This window comes from Montipora foliosa, chromosome 4 (assembly GCF_036669935.1).
Source record: "Montipora foliosa isolate CH-2021 chromosome 4, ASM3666993v2, whole genome shotgun sequence".
Lineage (NCBI taxonomy): Eukaryota > Metazoa > Cnidaria > Anthozoa > Scleractinia > Acroporidae > Montipora > Montipora foliosa.
The window spans coordinates 23,913,099-23,932,631 of NC_090872.1; the positions used below are offsets into that span (position 1 = coordinate 23,913,099).

A 19,533-nucleotide genomic window follows, 5' to 3' on the forward strand; every position below is an offset into this window, starting at 1 on the left:
TTTTAAAAGTCATTTGAGAATTTTTATTGCAGAAAAATTAATTGTAAGGCATTCAGCTAATACCGGTACTTCTCTCCTAAAATTCCACCATTGAAATACAATGTACGTGGTAACTTTTTTATTGACCAGTGATTACATTGAAGATAATTTCAAACAAACAAGACTACGATAGTCTGCCATTCGTTTACCTAACTTTGAAAATTATTTTCTGTTGATTTCAGGCTTTTAAAGATTTGGATGCTCTCATGGAAAAGGTGAAACATTTATTTCTGATTTGAACTCTGTGGAGTAAACTACATTGTAAACATCACAATTCAAAGTCAGTGCAACTTATATGCAGTTGTAAAGTGGTGACACCTGAAAACCCCCATGAATATTTTCAACTTCTAAAGTAATGCCTTTCTGTGGAAGATTGTACTTGACTTTTAAGACTTTGCACGACTTACATTACAATGCTTGCAAATAAGTGCTGATAGAGAGCTATTTTAGGATTGCAAATACACATGTTGATCAGGTGATTGTAAGCCATGATAGGACTTTGTTGGTTGGAAACCTTGTGGCAAACATCAAACTACTTCTCTGAAGTATCGGAACACGGAATAGCTAAAGGACAGACTTCCCTGCGAAATTCTCAACTATGATTATTCCTTGTCTAAATCATTGCTGCTTGAGGGGTGCATGGTCTAGTGGTAAGAGCATGAGATTTTTCTGGCCTCTGGCTGTACACGTATTTGTATTTGTTGATTCCGAATTCAACTTCTTCACACCTTGTGAGTAGGCAGCAAGTCCCCTTTTTCTGGTTAGGCTTCTTAACCCATTTACATGTACACCTCAAACGTCCTAGGACGCCCCCACTTGACAAGTAAAATCATCTGGCGTTAGACAGAAACGTTAACCTTCCTTGTACTTTTACATAATATGCATTGCTGGGATATTGACATCTTAAATTCCCATGATCTAACCCGCAGGTGGTGGGTTCAGTTCCTCCCTGGTCAGAGTTTTTCTTTGTCCTTGTGTGGGCCCAATTCCATTAGTAGGGCTAACGCTCACATGGTTTACATGGGTAGAAATAGCACTTCAAATCTGATAGTTAATTACCGTAAAATTCCGAAAATACGCCACTCTGTTTGTAAGCCCCTCCAAATATACACCCCCCAAAGCGGCAACGCAAACAACCCTCCGTTAAATCGCCCCTCCAAATATAAGCCCTTCCAAAAATAAGCCCCTCGAAAAGGGCCTTTGAAAAAAATAAGCCCCGGGGCTTATTTTCGGAATTTTACGGTATGTTAAAATCTGTTGAGTCTCAATCCCAGGCGTCAATGGGTTAATTAATATGCAGTGCTTTACAAGCTGTAAGTGTTAAATACTACCATCTATAAATAAAGGTTCTCTCGCTTACCTTTTAGTTTACTTTTGTTATAAAATTTCGACAGGCAAAGGAAATGGTTGCTATCGCAGATAAAGTAGCTTCCAAGCTTGAGGAAAAGAAAGGGGCAATTACTGAGGATGAGGTAGCAAAGCTTCTAACCTTACAAAGCCTTTATGGAACCAAGCAGTGGATTCATTCCAGGCTAAAGCCTGGTTTACGTATGCAGTGTAAATGCAAGTGCAAGGGCTGAGGCACAAAATTAATGCAAGCGACATTCTCACACGGAACAAAAACACAAAGAGCAATCCTCAGGCACAATGAGAGTCAGTTTTAAAATGACATACAAGGCTGACATCATCTTGGTTTTAACCAAGGTGGTATGGAGCTGTATTGCTACCTTTCGTTTGCAGTTTCTTTTACATTGCCTTGGTTTACACACGAGCACTGAAATGCAAGTGTCAGAGAAAAAAAATTCAAGTGAAGCTATGATCCTCGCAGTTATGAACGCCGGAGCTTCACAGGGTTTGAACCCGGTACGGCGCCCTAACCAACTTCAGGAGGTAGGAGCTGGGAGCTGATCATTTGTGGCTTCAAATGTTCCCGCGGTGAATCATCAACGAACGAAGTGATACATGAAATGAATCATATATTGAACTGTGGATATGAAATCAAGTAAAGCTATGATCCTCGTAGTTAATGTTGAACGCAATTTTAGCAATTGCGTAGAGAAGCCTGAAAAATTGAGTACTTCAACGGGTTCAAACCCTGTTGAGGTCCTACATTTTTAAGGCTTCTCAACGCAATTGCTAAAATTGCGTCCATAACCGGGAGGATCATAGCTTCTCTTGATTTCATATCCGCAGTTCAATACATGATTCGTTTCATATATCACTTCGTTCATTGCGCTTGCATATGAATTTGCGTCTACATCACAGTGTAAACTACCCTGCGAGCAGTTGGTTTCTCCTACGCTTCCCGAGAGAGAAACCACTGCGAGCAACCGTTAGTTTCTTTGAGTGAGCCGCAGTCCAGCGCCAAGGACGAATAAATTAAATTTGAACCGGTAAAACGAGTTAGTAAACTTGTTTTGGCGCTTGCGCGGGAGTTCAGCTACGTAACTGCTGCGTTTGGGCGAGCCTGCTGTGTAGTGATTTCCCTCGAAAGAAAACGAAGTGATGTCAAATACATCACGTGGGGTGTGACGTACTTCGCACATGCTCGATGGAGAATCAAACGGTTGCTCGCAGTGGTTTATCTCTTGGACAAGTGTAGGAGAAACCGACTGCTCGCAGGGTAAGTGTAAACAAAATGTTACGTTCCGAATAGTAACATTTTGTCTCATTTTGTGTTTCAGACAGTTATGTTCAAATCCTACCTTCTGAGTATGGGAATAGCAAATCCAGTGACAAGGTATAGGATCCTTGATACTTGGAATTCTAGGAAAGCATTTACATTCTCCTGCTTGCACTTCAGTTTTTTTAATAACACTGCTGCTAGAGCCTTTTATCACAAATTATGATTGTTCCTTGTTTCGTATCGCAGAGAGACGCATGGAAGTGGTGCTAGCTATCACAAAGAACTTGCAAAAGAGCTTGGTAATTTTTTGGACAAGATCATCAAGGTATTACTCTGTCCTACGTTCATGCAAGTGCAATCAGATCAGATTTTAGCTTTTGGTCTTACCAGGCTGGTGTAGCAGTCCCTTTGTATTACACCATCTTATTTTTCGTCATCAGTGAACTGGGTTCATATCTGTTTCTGACACTCACGGTTTTTTATCTGGGTATTCTGGTTTTTCTCCCTGATTACATCTGGCTAGGCGTAGGACATCATGAGATCATACATGGGCAGTATAGCGGTGTTTCTCGTTACGTCAGCCATTCTTCTTGATATGCCAACCAGAAGCTATATAATTGGCTGTTGAAGCATTGACTTCTTTTGTTCCCTGGTTGGCAAATTTCAATATCAAAAGATATGTGACGTCAATGTTCGTAAACAAGAAATATCGCTATACCAGCTTAGATGCTACTCCCAAGTGAGTCTCCGAATGGAAGTGGGTCGATTGTTGCAACCAATCAATAATCATTGGGTTTTTTTTTCGAATGTGACCCTTTTCAAGGATGAAGGAGGCATGATGACCATGAGCGATGTATATTGCAGGTTCAACAGAGCCAGAGGAATGGAGGTTTGTTCATTTTGATCCCCTATTATAGCAGCAGAGTAGAATGTATGTCCATAACAAACGTTATTATATCTCTCAGATAGTACGCGCGCTGTAATTGGCTAAATTAGCGGGCCGTATTCTACAGTACGGCCCGCTGTACAGCCCGCTAAATTTAAAATTTCGACAAAACATCATCTAGCAAGTTTTTCATGTCATTTCTGTTGCATAAACTTGTACTGAAAACTGTTTGAATCTTGCAAGCAACTATTTCAAACTTAACAGCCAAGAAGATTTAGTTTTTGGAATTTTGGCACGGCGTTCGTTGTGGCAGTTGAAGCTTCCGCTTCACTTTGACTAGTTTCCTTGCCCGCGCGCCGGTTAACCTCAGAGATATAATAAATATCTTACTGACCTCGTTTTCTCGGTCCGCGCTGTAAGTTACGGATCCTCGTTTTTTCCCGTTGATTTATGGCCCAAGCGCGAATCAACGGGAAAAAACTCGGTCCGTAACTTACAGTACGGACCTCGAACTCGGTTAGTAAGAGGTATTTATCACACAGACCGTACGGCCCCGCGCGCGCTTTTATTGTAAACTATTGGAAAAAATCCATGTGTGAGGGCCGTATAAATTAGCGCGAGGAGGGCCAGAAAAAGCCGTACGGCCACGTTAGGAGCACGTGCATCATCATCATCATCATAAGCTTTATTGAGACACGGTATCAAGTCATATATACAAGTAAAATATGCTCTTCCATCGAGCCGTGTATTTACAATTTAATCTTATAACACTAAAGTAAAACGGCCGGATAAAACTAGGATGTGTTTATTTGCGGTTATACTATCATTACAGGTAAAATTAAAAAAAAAAAAAGTTGTGCTAGCAGGGATGTTTTAAAGGAAGTGAGGGTGGCTTGATTTCTTGCTTGAATGGGAAGGCTGTTCCACAGTGTACTGCTCTGTGTGGTGCGATTTTCGAGGATTTCGTCGCTTCTAAACAAACATCCAATTTATTTACAGCCGGAAAAGCAAATACAAGCAACATATTAGATAATTTTTCTGTGCAAACTGTTTTGTCCGAACTTCATATTCTGGGTGCTCATGAATAGCGTAAAGAGCCCATACACTACCCACCCCACCCCCACCCCCCCCCCCCCCCCCATAAAAGCTTAATCATTGTTTACAGTTTCTCCGTTTCAATTTTTTTTTCGGGGGGGGAAGGGGGTAAACAAGGTGTATTATAGGATTTGAGAAATTAGAGAATGTGATGAAATGCTTACTGACGGAATGGGAGGTCCGGTTATGGAGCACGGACCTCGTACGCCATGACCTCGGGCCAAACATATTCCCGTGCGGCCCGCCCACTCAGGCAATAAGTACATCGTAATTTCGTGGATCTTTGCAAAACGTTGTATGCCATCTTCCACAAAAAAGAGATGACTTTATTATCGTCTTCTTGTCCTGATGGTAATATTGTCTTTTTTATCACCACATTTCCTTCAATAAACCACTGTTACTTTTCTGCAGCTAGTTTCTCCTGACGACTTGATCAATGCAGCAAACATGTTTGCATCAGCCAGCGTGCCATTGAGGTAAGTGCAAGTGTGACACAGAGGCTTAGCTTCCTTCAGGCCATTTTAATAGGTACGGAATCACATTTGTCTATCCAAAAATCAGGAAGGCAGCCTTTTTCCAAACTACTTGTAGAGAGGAACTTTGATTTAACAGAATGACGCAGCGTGTAAACGCTGCCTGAAAGATTCACATTTGTATGTTTCTGCTGTCGACAAAACCTCAAACCTCGTCGTTATGAAGAGTACCACCAAAATGTTACTCGTTCGTGTTTGAGATATTTGACTTTTAATTAAACTAGTAAGGATTATACTCGTATTTAGTTTGGTTCATTTTCAGTTGTGGGGTGTAACAAAACAGTTAATGACTGGTCCCACGGAAACAGTGAGTTATGTTTCCCCTCGACCCTCAATGTTGAGGGTCTCGGGGAAACAAAACTCACTGTTCCCCTAGGGACCAGTCATTAAGTGCTTATTGTTATATAACTAGCCTTTCACTCAACAAAACGAGCACTGTGATTGGTTAGTTCTTGGTCACGTGCCCCTGATCAAATTCAAATGTATCCCGATCGGGATACAATTCCACAGTTGTTGCCCGCTCCGGATGTTTTGCTGCGATTGTTGACGGAAAAGTCTAAATATACAACAAAGCACTTACTGTCTGGTCCCTTGGGAAACTAGTTAGTTTTGTTTTCTCTCGAGTCCTGATGTTTCCCTCGACTTCGTCTCGGGAAACATCAGGACTCTCGGGAAAACAAAACTAACTGTTTTCCTCGGGACCATACATTAAAGGTGCGTTCGATTGACCCTATTCCGGAATAAGAATACGTGGAGTATTTAAAACGGTATGTCTCGCGTTTTGAGCAAAAAGGATGATAAGGATATGTTTAAAATAGCAATTTAGCAGGTGCCTGTCAATTTTAATGTGAATCTCCGTAAAAACGAAGGATTTCTAACTTCTATTCCATGTATTTCCTATTCCGTAATACGGTCAATCGAACGCACCCTAAGTGTATAATATTAGGGACTTAAATGTCTGAGACGGCGACGAAGACGTCACCTCAAAATAAAACTTTGCAATATCCCAAGGCTTCTGCGATTATACCATCTCGTTCACGTCGTACAATGTGGACGAAGTATCCTAAATATTAAATGGTACTAGCGGTTTCAGAGTGAAAAGAGAGAAGGAAAGCTTCACATTTGTGTGCTGGCGTTGTCGTCAAAACCTCAAATTTGGTGATTTCACGTCGTTTTTTTGACGAGTATCGCAAACATATGAGCTAAAATGCGTGCCGCACGTGCATCACGATCTTTTGTCCTCTTTTAACCAACGATATTAGGAAGCTAAGGACGTTGCCTATTATTGTTATTGCGCATACGTTATGCGCATCTCAAGATACTCGGGTTGCCCATCGGTGATACTTACTAATTCAGGGATATTTTTGCGCAGTTTAAAACTATCCGGAGAAAGTAGATCTTAGTAGATCTAAGTACTCTTGGTATCGTAAAAGAAAATTAGGGTTTAACCATGCATTTTCGAGAGATAATTAAGTTTCAATTTGAGAAAGAACGACATACATTGTTTTGTAATTTAAAGCTTTTACAAATATTATTCTTGAATTATCTTTGAAAAATGCGTGGTTACCCCCAATTTTCCTTTTGGATTTCAATGACGCTTGTTAAGATCTACATTTCATGCATAATCATAAACCGGGGGAAAAATACCTTTGAATTAGTAGGCACCGTCCTTAAGCAACGACAAGAGCGACGGCAATGAGAACGTCACGAATTTGCATATTCAGTGGGCAAAAACATATAGCTTTGCACGCCCTGCACGTGCGTTTTTCACTTTTGTCCATTTCTTTGCCGTCGTCAGCAAAACAACAGCGTGAAATAGCCAAATTTGAGGTTTTATGAAGAACGTCAGGACTTAGGGATAAATTTTCAGCTTCTCTCCTAAATTAAGTGCCGTTCCGACGAGTACCATTTTTGAGATAACTACCTCACCCTTGGCATTAAAAAGGTTGAAATAACGCGAAGTTATATTTTGAGATGGCGTTGCCGTTGCCGGCCGCTGTCGTTTTGTGAATTTGCTATCATAGTTTTTAGCCATGCACGGATACCCGTAGGCTCGACTTCCATGCAGCCGTTTTTGGAGTCCGGTATCATGAGGGCAAGGAATTCGGGCTCCCAAAGCGGCTGGAAATCGAGCCTACGATGACAGTGAATTGAAGTTGCTGATAATCTTGTGACCCTCAGTGCGCACCTTAATATCCCCCCACTCCCGTCAATGCTCCGTTTAACGGTCGGGTATTCAAAGCTACAGCTACACGGATCAGAGAAAAATCGAAACAGACGTTGATCGAATGAGACGGGGATCGAACTGTCGACCTCTAGCTGAGAAGGCCGCGCACTAACCGAGTGAGGTACGCCTGACATGAAAGGTTTTCTTATCAAGAGTTTATAGTTGTTTCAAATTCGTTCATTTGGTTCATTTGACCAACCATCGTTTGAAAAACCAGAAGAAAGTTTCAGAATACAATTTACAACCTGTTCTCAGCTGATCCCACTTCGACTAATATCGAAATTAACGTGCTGTTAGGGAAGACACACGTAAGCTCCTGCAAGGAGGTCCAAATAGAGATAAACTAAGAATAAAGCCAGGATCCGAGCCAGGATTCGAGCCAGTATCCGAGCTAGGATCTGAGCCAGGATCCGAGCCAGGATTCGAGACCTAACCGAGACCTAACCTAACCTAACCTAACCGAGACCTGTCCTAACCCTAACTAGACCTAACTAGACTAGAACCAACCTAAATAGAGCTAACCTAACCGATTCGAGACCTAACCTAACCGAGAAATTCGAGAATAAATAGCGGAGAAAGCTTATGTTAGCTCGAATCCTGGCTGGAATCGTGGCTCGGATCCTAGCTCGAATCCTGGCTCGAAGTTTAGGTATCCTCGTCCAAATACTGATGCCAAGAATTGATATCACTTGGATTTTTAGGCTACGAGCGTTTGAAAGCGGTGTCCTGGTTATTCAAGCCTTGTCGCATAGCGATGAACAAGTCATTCAGATTACCAAACAAACTGTAAGCATAAGTTCTTCTTTTTTACATTGTTAATGTTCCACTCCCCGTAAGGGCTTTTTAGAGGCAATGTAACATAATCAACGAAAACGACAGAACAGAACAACAACTGTTAAGAATCTCAACTAGCCATAGGCAAACCAGTTGGCTATTTACAAGTGCAGCCGAGAAGTTGAACCAGGGCAAACACACTTTCAAAATGTGAAGGAAAAAAGGAAGCGATATTTTGATCATGGTAGGACTTTAAGTTGCCCTCTCAGCTGTGATAAATACGAAGTTTTAGATCTACGACGCGACGGTAACGAAAACATCATTAAAATTGCAAGTTCAGGTTTATTAATCTTTTCGTCATTATGTCGGTTTGTCTAACTTTTAAAAACTAGCGCAAGTGTACAGGAACTGAATTAGGAGGTGCGGTGTTGAAGCTGAGACAGAAAATTCAAATTCGCTGCCTTGTGTTCACGTTCTCCGTAAAACTTGAGAATTGGTCATTTCACGTCGCAGATTTGCCGAAAACGTGAAAGAAATGTACAAAAACGTAAAATGCACGTGCGGAGCGTGCAAAGCTATTGTTTTGCTCGTTAAATATCCAAATTTGTGACGTTGTCGTTGCCGTCGCGTCGTAGATCTTAAACTCCCTAATAGGGAGCTTACGCAAGTACGACGACGATGCCAACGAGAACGTCGTCTAAATTATTAGTTCCCGTTATTGCAATAACTTCGTTATTATCCCAGGTCATTCGGAATGGAAAGTATGTATCAATATTGCAGGAATAAAATTTGCATGAATTGTGTGGTTGTTTGGGGAGAAATTATAAATGTTTCGTCATGTTCTCACGTCCTCTACACAACCTGAAATTTGGTCAATTCACGTCGTTGCTAGGACGAGGACGGCAAAGAAATGTACCAAAATGAAAAACGCACGTGTAGGGCGTGCATAACTTTTGTTTTTTCTCATTAGAGCTTAAAGTCGTCACAATCAGCAGTTTAAAATATAGGAATGAACTATACTATACCACTAGCAACTAAAGGTACAATATCCATTTTGTCTTTCCAGCTTGATGAGAAACATTCCGTAACCGCAGAGGAATTGGCGCACTTGGCGAATATTTCCGTTATGTTAGCCAAAGAAAGGTACTTAAGAACTATTTACTATTAAAGCCGTCCTCGGTTTGGGCTTTAATCGTATCTTGTTTCCCGAGAAATGGTTTCAGTGTTTATACACAATCTGCAGCAAAAGTCTCAACAGGTATATTTGAAGTAAAATGTAGTTACAGATTCGTTGAGGTTTAATTTTGTCGTGCGTTTAGATTGATATAAAGTTCAAAAAGTGACTGGGTTTTGTGGAAGTTAGTCATGGTGCGGGCGTCCTCCAAATTCCGCTCGCGTGTATTTTTCCCGTTCCTGACTCGCTCGCCGAAAATAGAGACTCGCGGTCCAGTGAAATGATGGGTCTAACCGGGTTCGATGGGATTACTGTTACGATTTTTTGCCCTGTAGTCTTAACTGAACTGGAAAATCAAGGTAACTTATTAAAGAAGGCCTACTCAATCAGCCAATCAAAGCGCGCGTCACTTAAAAGCAACATGATTGATCTCCTCACCAAATTAACGATTATCGTTACTTCCTAATTTGCTTTGAATTGACTATTATCATTAATTTAGGACACTGTGCCCCACGACTTGTGGTAGCAGAGAAAATAAGGAAAATAAAATTCATATTCGTGGATTGGAGTTTCAACTCTAGATAGTAACCCTGCAAAAGTTTCGGCATATCCTATCAGGTGTAATATCAGCTAAGAAAATGTAAGTTGAAAAATGAAAAATTTACAGACGTTTGTATGATTGCGGGTATGGCGTATATCCCCAGTCATACAAACGTCTGTAAATTTGGTCAAATTTCAACTTATATTTTCTCAGCTGATAGAGCGGTTTTCAAATGTGTCGAAAGTAATTAGTGAATTGCTGTGGTTTTGCATTACTTCACTCAGTGATTGGTTCAAAGTTCTCGCGCCACTTTTTCAACCAATCAGAAGTGAAACCAAAGCCAGTCGTGGCTCGCGCGTGCACATTTTTCCGCGCGTTGTGTCGGCTCCGGGTGATTGGTTTACTGGATTGTCTCCGTCAATTTTGATTGGCCAAAGTAATTACTTACGTTTTGGTTTTGGTTTTACGACACTCGATTGAAACTTGCTCTATAACACCTAATACGCTGAAACTTTGCAGGGTTACTGAAGTAAAGGTGCTCTATTTCTGGTATCAGTTTTTCATTCAGTTCAGTATTAACTCATTCAAATCCGTTGCCGCCATTTTGGAGAAGGGTCTGTTAGGAGCATTTCTGGGCATATCTCACCCTGCGAGCACAGCCTCCTTTTGTCTTTTTCTTTAATGAGAAGGAGAAAAGGGGGCTCTCCCCGAATCGCGTCAACTCTTTGAAGCCGCCGCAGCCCGAGCCTCTGGACTAGTCAAACCGGTTTTTCCAGTGCAAGCGTCCGTTTAGTGACAAAACCGATGGTTATAATTGAGCCCGCTGTACCATGAAAAACCAAGATGGCGGCGAGATCTGGCATATTAGGCTTGGGTTCGAGACTGTATCCTGGCAACATGCAGCGCATATTCAATAAAGATCTTACTCGATTCATGCGGAGCCTTTCTCGAGAACGCCAAAATCGAGCAAGCAAAAGAAAGGCTCTGCTAGCAAGGTGGGCATATCTGAGTGTGACAAGTGAAATCGGCATGGGCTACAGGTAATGGTCACGTCCCCTGAAATAACTATTTCATTTTTTAAACTACAACAGGCTCTTGGTTACAGAACAAGCTGGCAAGGCATGTCGGGACGACAGCGTCGAGGGATTGCGGTTTTACCCAAACTTATTTCTTGAAAGAACGGATTAAAGACGGCAAGGCCGGGAAGGAATGACGCAAGCTCCCACTGACTGTTGTCGGAGGATATTCACGATTCCCAGTTACAATTGATTCCACAAAGAGAAAATGAATAAAACGCTAAAAAATTCGGACACGATTAAGTAGGATATGGAACTACTGGCGGATACCGCAGCAGGCAAGCATGGATTCTCTTGCGCATTTCCTCTCAAATGCTTGCTCTAAGTCGAGTTTAATACGAGGCAGTTTTGTGACAGCTTCTTGAACAACAATTAATAAAGACTCTTTCAAAGGTGTAAAATTCATATTTTATTGATTTTAGCAGAAGAGAACTGTTTGTTCTTCATCTTCATTGCGTCGCTTGCTTTGCAAGTTATTGTTAAAGATTCTATTAAGGTCGATGAAGCTGTCGTGAAAAAAATGACATTCATCTCTGATACGTGGTACAAACTTGTCTCCAGTTTATTTTTATTTCTCCAGCTGTTTCATTTGCCACAGTCCATCGTTTAAGAAATGAATGACCTCAACACCAATGCCTTTGTTGGTTTCTCGGCTGTGAGAAAGGAAAGATAAAATATAATTACTCATCTAGTAATTTGATTTAATTTTTGGTCTCCTCGATTAGTAGAGCACTTGTGTTCAAACAGATAAACTTGTGACTTTAATGAAGTTATTAATAGGAAGCTTAAGCACGCGACGTTTTTCAGTGAGACGCGGACGCCAACCGGAAGTAGCTGTTTTCCCTTTTGACTTGTCTTGACAGTACCACATTTATATTGTTAATAGCATTTTCTACAGTTGATAAAAAGATATTATTGCAAAGCATTATGGGATTGAAATGGAGACAAACATCACTAAAATGTCGTTGTCTTTGTCCACATATTAATCCCACAATGCTTTGGGCGCTAGATCGTGACGTCAATTGAAAAGAGTGCTTTTAAATTTAGGGTGCGTTCGATGGACCGTATTCCGGAATGGGAATACATGGAATAGAAGTTTAAAATCCTTCGGTTTTACGGAGATTCACATGAAAATTGTCAAGCACCTGCTAAAATGCTATTTTGAACATATCTTTGTTAGCCTTGTTGCTTCAAAACGCGTATTCTTATTCCGGAATACGATAAGCTTAAAAATCTGGGCCCAGTTGTTCAAAAGGTGAATAACGCTATTTATTTGCCGCATGGCTCGGTTTTCTTTGTTCTCGCAAGGGATTATATTGAGTTGTTCCCCTGCAGTTATTCCCCTCAAAACATCCACAGTGCAAATTACAACACGAGGCAAACTACACATTCAACTCGGACCATGACAATTTTGTTTCGCAATTTTTCACGCACATGGATGTAATTTAAGTCCCTAGAGACTACATTTGTTTCTTTACAAATCTTGATCAAGCTGTTATGCGGACATCTCAAACAGTGCATTTTCTAGGAAACCTCACCAATGTGTAAAAGAAGCATTTTATCGGCCTTTCACTAGGGAATATCAGATTTATTCACCTCTGGTTCCGCCCTCGGGCTGCGCCCTCGGGAGGAACCAGAGGTGAATAAATCTGATATCCCCTCGTTTCAGGCCGATAACTCTTACTCACCCGATTAAATCACTATCCAGTGGATAGTGATTTATCTGGCGGATAGCGCTATCCATCGTTTGAACAACTGGGACTGGGAGACACTTGTGTCCAGGCATTCGATACGTACACTTCCGGTTGCCGTCTGTGGCTCGAAAACGTCTTGTCCTCGTTAAGCTCCTTAATTAGTATCATCATCGGCGTTAGAGCGGTTTTCAATTGAGTGTCGAAAGTAATTAGCGAATTGCTTTGGTTTTGCATTTACTTCACTCAGTGATTGGTTCAAAGTTCTCGCGCCATTTTTTCAACCAATCAAAAGTGAAACCAAAACCAATTGTGGCTCGCGCGTGCACATTTCCCCGCGCTTTGTGTCGGCTACGTGTAATTACTTCGAGTTTTGATTGGTTTACTGGATTGTCTCCGTCCTTCTTGATTGGCCAAAGTAATTACTTTGGTTTTGGTTTTACGACACTCCTTTGAAAACCGCTCTATCACAATAATAATTTTTCACAAGCTGATATAATGTGTTGTTATCCTATGAGCGCCGCCAATAACCCTTAGGAGTTCATTTCAATGTCAAGCACTTTCCTCGAGATTGCAGCCAGATTGCCATTGGTAGGAATAATGTTCCGACGCCTAAAACCACGGTCACCGATCCACTTTTACCTTCTCAGTCGACACTGTCCTAACTGACAAGCTATTATGTCTATATAATAAACAGTTCTCCACTAACACTGGGTTTAAAAGTGGTAAGCTTGACGGATCTGGGGCCTGTTTCTCGAAAGTTCCGAGCACTTTGCAAAATTGGCGAGTGGCGTGCGGTTGACGAAAACGACAGAGAGGACGGAAGAGATAAAATTGCTTTCGATTTTTCAAGCCAAAGCGCAAGAGAAGAACGAATGAGATTCTTGATTCTTGATGTAAGCTTCTCTACAATAACACACTACCTTTATACCCGAGAACATACGAGGGGGCAAGTTGGAACAACAGAATTGCTCCGAGGCGAAAAACCGTTTTATAGGAGCCTTGGAAAGCCAGCTCAAACGACCAGAGTCACCTACGAGTTTTACTAATGTGCGAGCCAGCGAGCCATGCGAGTCACACAGTTATTGAAAGCTAACCGTTTTAAAATGGGTGCTTAGACTTAATAACTGTTTATCAGTGCTATTTAAAATGGGTGCTTAGACTTAACTGCGAAATTCGCATGGCTCTCTGGCTTGCACATTAGGCAGACCCACAGTCACCAGCCAACACGCACATCGACGTGAGCACCAAAGGCAGACACTCACAGTCACTCAACAGTCTCAAAAGACCGATGCCAAAGGTAACCAGTGGTACACGATCAATGAAAAGCTGCAGTTAGTTGTCAGTGTACTGAAGCACCTTGCTGCTGAACAACAAGTGGATATTTCAAGAAATACGATAACCCATGATTTGTCAATGATGTTTGTTGACCAGTGTTACGGAAGGTCGTGGGAAGTGAAGTTTCCTACGAACTTCCCTGAAGATGGAGCGACCCTGACCCACAGTGCGAAGCACAGACGGTCGTGAACATACCTCGAATGATATCAAACAACCTAGTAATGATCTACTCAAGGCAATGGATAGAATTGCGCGCCTAATCAACGAGAGCGGACCGATATCTTGAGTCACTATTTACGAAGTAACCGGCATTAGTAAGCTCGTGAACGTGAAACAGAACAAGACTGACTTAAATCAAGTTAACTTCTTTCGTTTCACGTATGATCAACCCATGGTTATTTTGATGGCTTTGAACCTTTCTTTTTGTGTAAAAAGGAACTTTATTTAAGTGTCTAGTCGCTCTAGCGCTCCAGGAGCACTAATTGGGGACACTGTAAAATGAAATTAACAATTAAGACAAATCAAGTCAAATGTTGGTTTTTGAGGAGAGGGGAAACCGGAGTACCCGAAGTAAACCTCTCGGTGCAGAGTACAGAACCAACAAACTCAATCCACATATGACGCCGAGTCTGGGAATCGAACCCGGCCACATTGGTGGGAGGCGAGTGCTCTCACCACTGCGCCATCCCGGCCATGTAATCTATACGACAAAATTTGCTAATTTTCCATTTTTCGCAAATTGTGAACTAAGCGTTGGCAACACGGTTTGTTGGTGACTCAAACAGTTACCCTAGCAAAATGAGGGGTTTTCCATCGCATCAATTCACGCAATTTAAATTCTGAAGGAATTTCATTCATCGCATGGTGAGCAGCTGTGAGCTAAAATTTTTAGAAGCCACAAGTCGTCACCCAAGCTTTAGTTTGCATTGTAATAGAAAATTGGAGAAAAAATTCTTTGCGTTTACGCCAAACCTTGGGCTAGAATTTATTCTTTGCACAAATTTAAATTATAATAATGAGTTCAACTGTTTGCTTTCAGCTCATTTCTGGCCTATAAACCAAAGTTATCGAGCAAGTACTGCAGAGGAAGACGTTAAGTTGAATAAAACGATTATTGCGGCATGCAACGTCTGGAAATCGAAGGTTATTAATTTCTCTTTCCCACTTATAAGATATATCTCCACTTGTTATAATTATTTTCAACAGAATATCGCGCTTTATTTAGCTCTTATTAACCGAGCTTAGTCAGTCTGTATGGGAGAATCTTGACCGAGGTCGTGAGTACAGACCTCACTGCGTTCGGTCTGCACACACGACCGAGGTCAAGATTCTCCCATACAGACTGACTAAGCTCGGTTAATAAGATGTTTATTATATGGCAAACAAGAACAATTTAATTCGTTAAATGTAACTGGTCTGTACTAACTGACATTTTGATTGCGAACGGCGATGAGTGGCGATGAGCTGAACTTAATTCTGTCAAAGTTTGCTCGTCATCCTCTCTTTTGTCATCATGCTGTTTACCCTGCGAGCAGAGGCCCTTCGATCTTCCTAGATAAGTCGGGAAGAGGAAGGAACCTCTGCCAGCCGCCTCGACATTTCGTGTTGAGCATGCGTTAAAAATTCAAACGTAACGTATTCGGGAGTCAGTCACGCCTGACTAGTAACCGCAAAACCACAAAACCAAAACAAACAGTAACGGATATTTTCGAACAACTCTGGCAAACACACGACAACCAAGGAATCATTTCCTCAAGATAGTTCAAGTTTTTAAATTGCCATTTTAATTTTTACTGAAAAAATTAATAGGTTTCTCAATTCTGGTAAACTAGCTTCTGTAACCGACATACGGAAAAATTCTCATGGGAATTTAGACAGTTTAAAAATTGTCACGCTGTTGTAAATTTAAAAAATATCGATGACGCGTGGCGATTGATCATGCGCACAAATAAAAAAAACAGGTTTGGCAAGTTGAAACTGGACTGACTCATCCATTTCTTTGGATGAGCGGCAAATCAAAGAAAGTCGAGGCGGCTGGCAGAGGTTCCTTCCTCTTCCCGACTTATCTAGGAAGATCGAAGGGCCTCTGCTCGCAGGGTACATGCTGTTTGGCACTTCCATAAATAAATATTGCTAGAAGAAAATACTCAATATTTTTGCATTTTAGTTTGCATCTTTTCACCGCAAAACATTACCGGTCTAGATGCCGGTCTAGATCAAAAAATCTAGACCGCGGTCAATATCGATTTTAGCCAATCAAATTCGTAAATTTTGTAGTTCCCAGTCCTCGTTAGACAGAGCCATATAATAATGGTCAATAATAAATGCATATAAACTTACTCGCGTATTTCGAATAATGTTTTAAAAGTTCTCAAAATTTGAGAATTTTCAAAACATCACGAGTAACCATAAATCACAAAATGCACTCTCGTTCACATGATTCCCTACAGGGGCAGATCCAGGATTCTTCTTTGGGGGTGGGGGGGGGGGGGAAGGGGCGGCGGCGTAGCGGACTGGTAACGTTTTTTTTTTTTTTAGAATACCAGTTGTATTAGAAAGCTGCAGGTCCTCTCAGAGGGGGGGGGGGGGGGCACCCCCTGCACCCTCCCCCTAGATCCGCCCCTGTCCTACATTTATTACAGATTCAACTAAATATTGGGTTCCTGATTGGCTAATGACAAATGCTTAACTAAGTTATAGTGTGCAATTGAATGTAATATGGAAGTTGCTATGGAAACACAGCGATGGAGTACAGCTGTAACTTTGTTGAATATATAATAAAAATTTAATAAAGAATCGCATGAACTTGCTAGTGCTTTTCGTGATTTATGGGCACAAGTGATGTTTCAAAAGTTCTCAAAAATTTGCCCATTGGACACAAGGTGCCGAGATGAAAACATGGCAGTTGTACACATGCAGATCAAGATTGCGTTCTCTCAAAAACTACATGTATAAATATTGTGGGCGCTTGCCTTGAGATTCGGGGATCACAGGTTCAAGGAAGTCCTTGGTTCAACTTCTCAGCGCTAGATGAACTTGTAAATAGCCAACTGGCTTGCCTCCAGCCAATTGGGATTCTTAACAGTTGTTATTGAATGTTCTGTTCTGTCGTAATTGTGTTTATTGGCCCTGTGGGGAGTGGTCAATTATGTATGTATGTATACATATGTAAGCAAAAAGGAGTCTGCTATTCAAATCTTCCTGATTCAATATGAACGAGAAGCTCCGAAAAGCTTACACTGGGTTGCCTGTGGTACGCGTTACACAAAGAACTGCAGCGTTCCAGTTAATTTTTTCAAGTGGGGCGTCATTAAGACCATTTGAGGGGTCACCCACATGTCGCTCTAGCAGAGGCCCTTTGGCTCACACGTTTACTTATTGTGTAATGTCCTGTCCCATTTTAAGGTCTTTTAGTCTTTTAAGCTTTCGTAATAAATTCAGTTTAAAGATAACAAAACACGCTCTTGAGTAAAATTCACTCGTTTCTTCTTTAAATAAATAGTCGGCAAAAAACTAACTGCAAATTGCTCTGACGGACGTTTTCCAGCATGTCTAGCAGTTGGACTAAGCAAACGATTATTGCACATACAAGAAAGGACTAAAGGTGTTGTTTCCGCTTCATAATGTGACGGTCTAATCTGATGCCAGGTCAAAACATTGTTTGGCTTTGCGTTTGCACCAGAAAAAGGCAAGCCAAGAGACAGATGAAGAAAAAAAATAACAGTGTTTATATTTAACTATGAATCGAATACTCATTGAAAGATCTTAAAAACACGAACATTTTTGCAGTCTCTAACGTTTTGTCAAAAGGAAGAAATTGATCACATGCTAGGCAACCGTAAAGGTGAACGTGATCACCCTCTGTCAACTGAATGAACTACGGGAAAGAATGTTTCAGAGTAGGACAGCGTACGTTTTAGCGAAGAAACTTCCGTCGTTAGTTAATTTTGTTGTAATATTTAACTGAATATTTAGATTTCTTCTGTCGGGTCAGGAAGCCTTCTTTGTCGGGTTCCTGAGAAACGTATCTATTTTGACTTCAGGGTGAACTATTTACACAATCGAGAGGTTGAGTAGTAGCCTGCGAACGCAGACGTATTTCCGGCGGACGTTTCTCTCCCCTGAAAAGTAGCTACTTTTCGTAATTGAAAATCTAAACATCTATGAGATACAAAAACAGACTTGCGAATTACCGCAAATCACAATGCTGACAAGCACAAAAGCGAAGAAATGGTTAAGTAAATATGAAGTTTGTTACTATCTGAATGTATTTGGGTCAGAGTATTAAAAAAGGGATATACTGTCACGCAAATTATGTAATTTCATGACACTCAAAATTCGCAAGAAGCGCGAGTTTCATGTGCACAATCTTCGCACTAGCAAGTCGCAGCAATAAAATTGGATTAACCAGGAAGTTATAAGAATATTGTTGGCTTCCCAAATAAATTTCATCTTGCACTACAATGACAAAATCATTTGTCAGAGAAATAAAACTCCTTTCTCGTGTATCACATTTCAACGCACGTACGCAAATTTCTTAACTCATTTTCAACGCGATTCCCGGGAAAAATACATAGTAATAGCAAAAATATTATTTCTCGTCAAGTGTTGCATCTTTTATGTTCAAATAACAGCTAAAAATAAAGATTTTTTAACGATCTATCCGTCGGCTTCCTGGGAGCGTACTCTCTAGAGAGTAAAGGAACTTCCGACGTTAAATAAGGTGTACCTTTACCTTTACCTGGATATTTTTTTCATAATTTAATATTATCTGTCAAAATTTGCAAAACAGTCAAATCATAAAAATAGCACCTCACGGGACAAATTTAGTCGCATTACCTCTTCGTCGAATTCTAATGCTTAACACAGGAATTTTTAGTTATTGTGAAAATCTTTCTATATTTGTTAGCAATCATCCTTTCAAATTTCAGAGAAAGCGACCGGTCTGCGAATATTTTACGAGTTTCTTTCAATGGGATGTCAAAAGGCGAAGTGGATGTTATTTGCATAATCGGGCAAGTTGCGCGTGTGACCCGTTATAAATCTTTTTTCACAAAATGTTCCCGAATCGTCAAGTATCACCAGAGAAGAAACGAAAATCATTCTAAAAGCTTATTTTACGCAAAAAGTAGGTTCTGGAGGTAATTTTGAGTGTGGAAATCAAGTTTACAGCAGATGACAAATACAAATTTACGAGCCATGGTATATTCAATTAAGTTAACACAACAGAAAGGAGTCGCTTACCTTATATTTTGACACGAAAATGCTTTACTATTGCCATAAAAACTATCCAGTTAAGCTCGCATATTACACATGATGAATTCATAAAAGCCACCATTTTGCAGCGAAATGCTTTTTGAAACAAACAACATATGTGCTATAAGAGGCAAAAAACCCTTCCTATTTCATTTAATACGTGCGTGAAGACAAGAAAATCAATCGTGTCAAATTACACTCCGTGTCAAAAACGCAACACGGTAAATAAATTTCCCACGAGTGTTTAGCATCAAACCCTTCACTGAAAAACCCTTTA

General features: G+C 40.8%; 2 protein-coding genes across 2 annotated transcripts in view; one reads left to right on the top strand and one right to left on the bottom strand.

Moving 5' to 3' along the window:
- The window catches only part of LOC138000369 (vacuolar protein-sorting-associated protein 36-like), an 18,603-nt gene extending 6,927 nt beyond the window's left edge, over positions 1 to 11,676 (top strand). The window contains exons 7-15 of the mRNA XM_068846711.1: positions 222 to 254; positions 1,434 to 1,511; positions 2,724 to 2,779; positions 2,912 to 2,990; positions 3,489 to 3,554; positions 5,058 to 5,122; positions 8,108 to 8,192; positions 9,247 to 9,323; positions 10,987 to 11,676. Coding sequence (XP_068702812.1) covers positions 222 to 254; positions 1,434 to 1,511; positions 2,724 to 2,779; positions 2,912 to 2,990; positions 3,489 to 3,554; positions 5,058 to 5,122; positions 8,108 to 8,192; positions 9,247 to 9,323; positions 10,987 to 11,083 — 636 coding nt within the window. The 3' untranslated portion in view covers positions 11,084 to 11,676. The remainder of the gene's footprint in view (positions 1 to 221; positions 255 to 1,433; positions 1,512 to 2,723; positions 2,780 to 2,911; positions 2,991 to 3,488; positions 3,555 to 5,057; positions 5,123 to 8,107; positions 8,193 to 9,246; positions 9,324 to 10,986) is intronic.
- LOC138000371 (malignant T-cell-amplified sequence 1-like) overlaps positions 11,357 to 19,533 on the bottom strand; it is a 17,120-nt gene continuing 8,943 nt past the window's right edge. Inside the window, exon 6 of the mRNA XM_068846714.1 lies at positions 11,357 to 11,624. Within this exon, the coding sequence (XP_068702815.1) occupies positions 11,540 to 11,624 (85 nt within the window). The 3' untranslated portion in view covers positions 11,357 to 11,539. The remainder of the gene's footprint in view (positions 11,625 to 19,533) is intronic.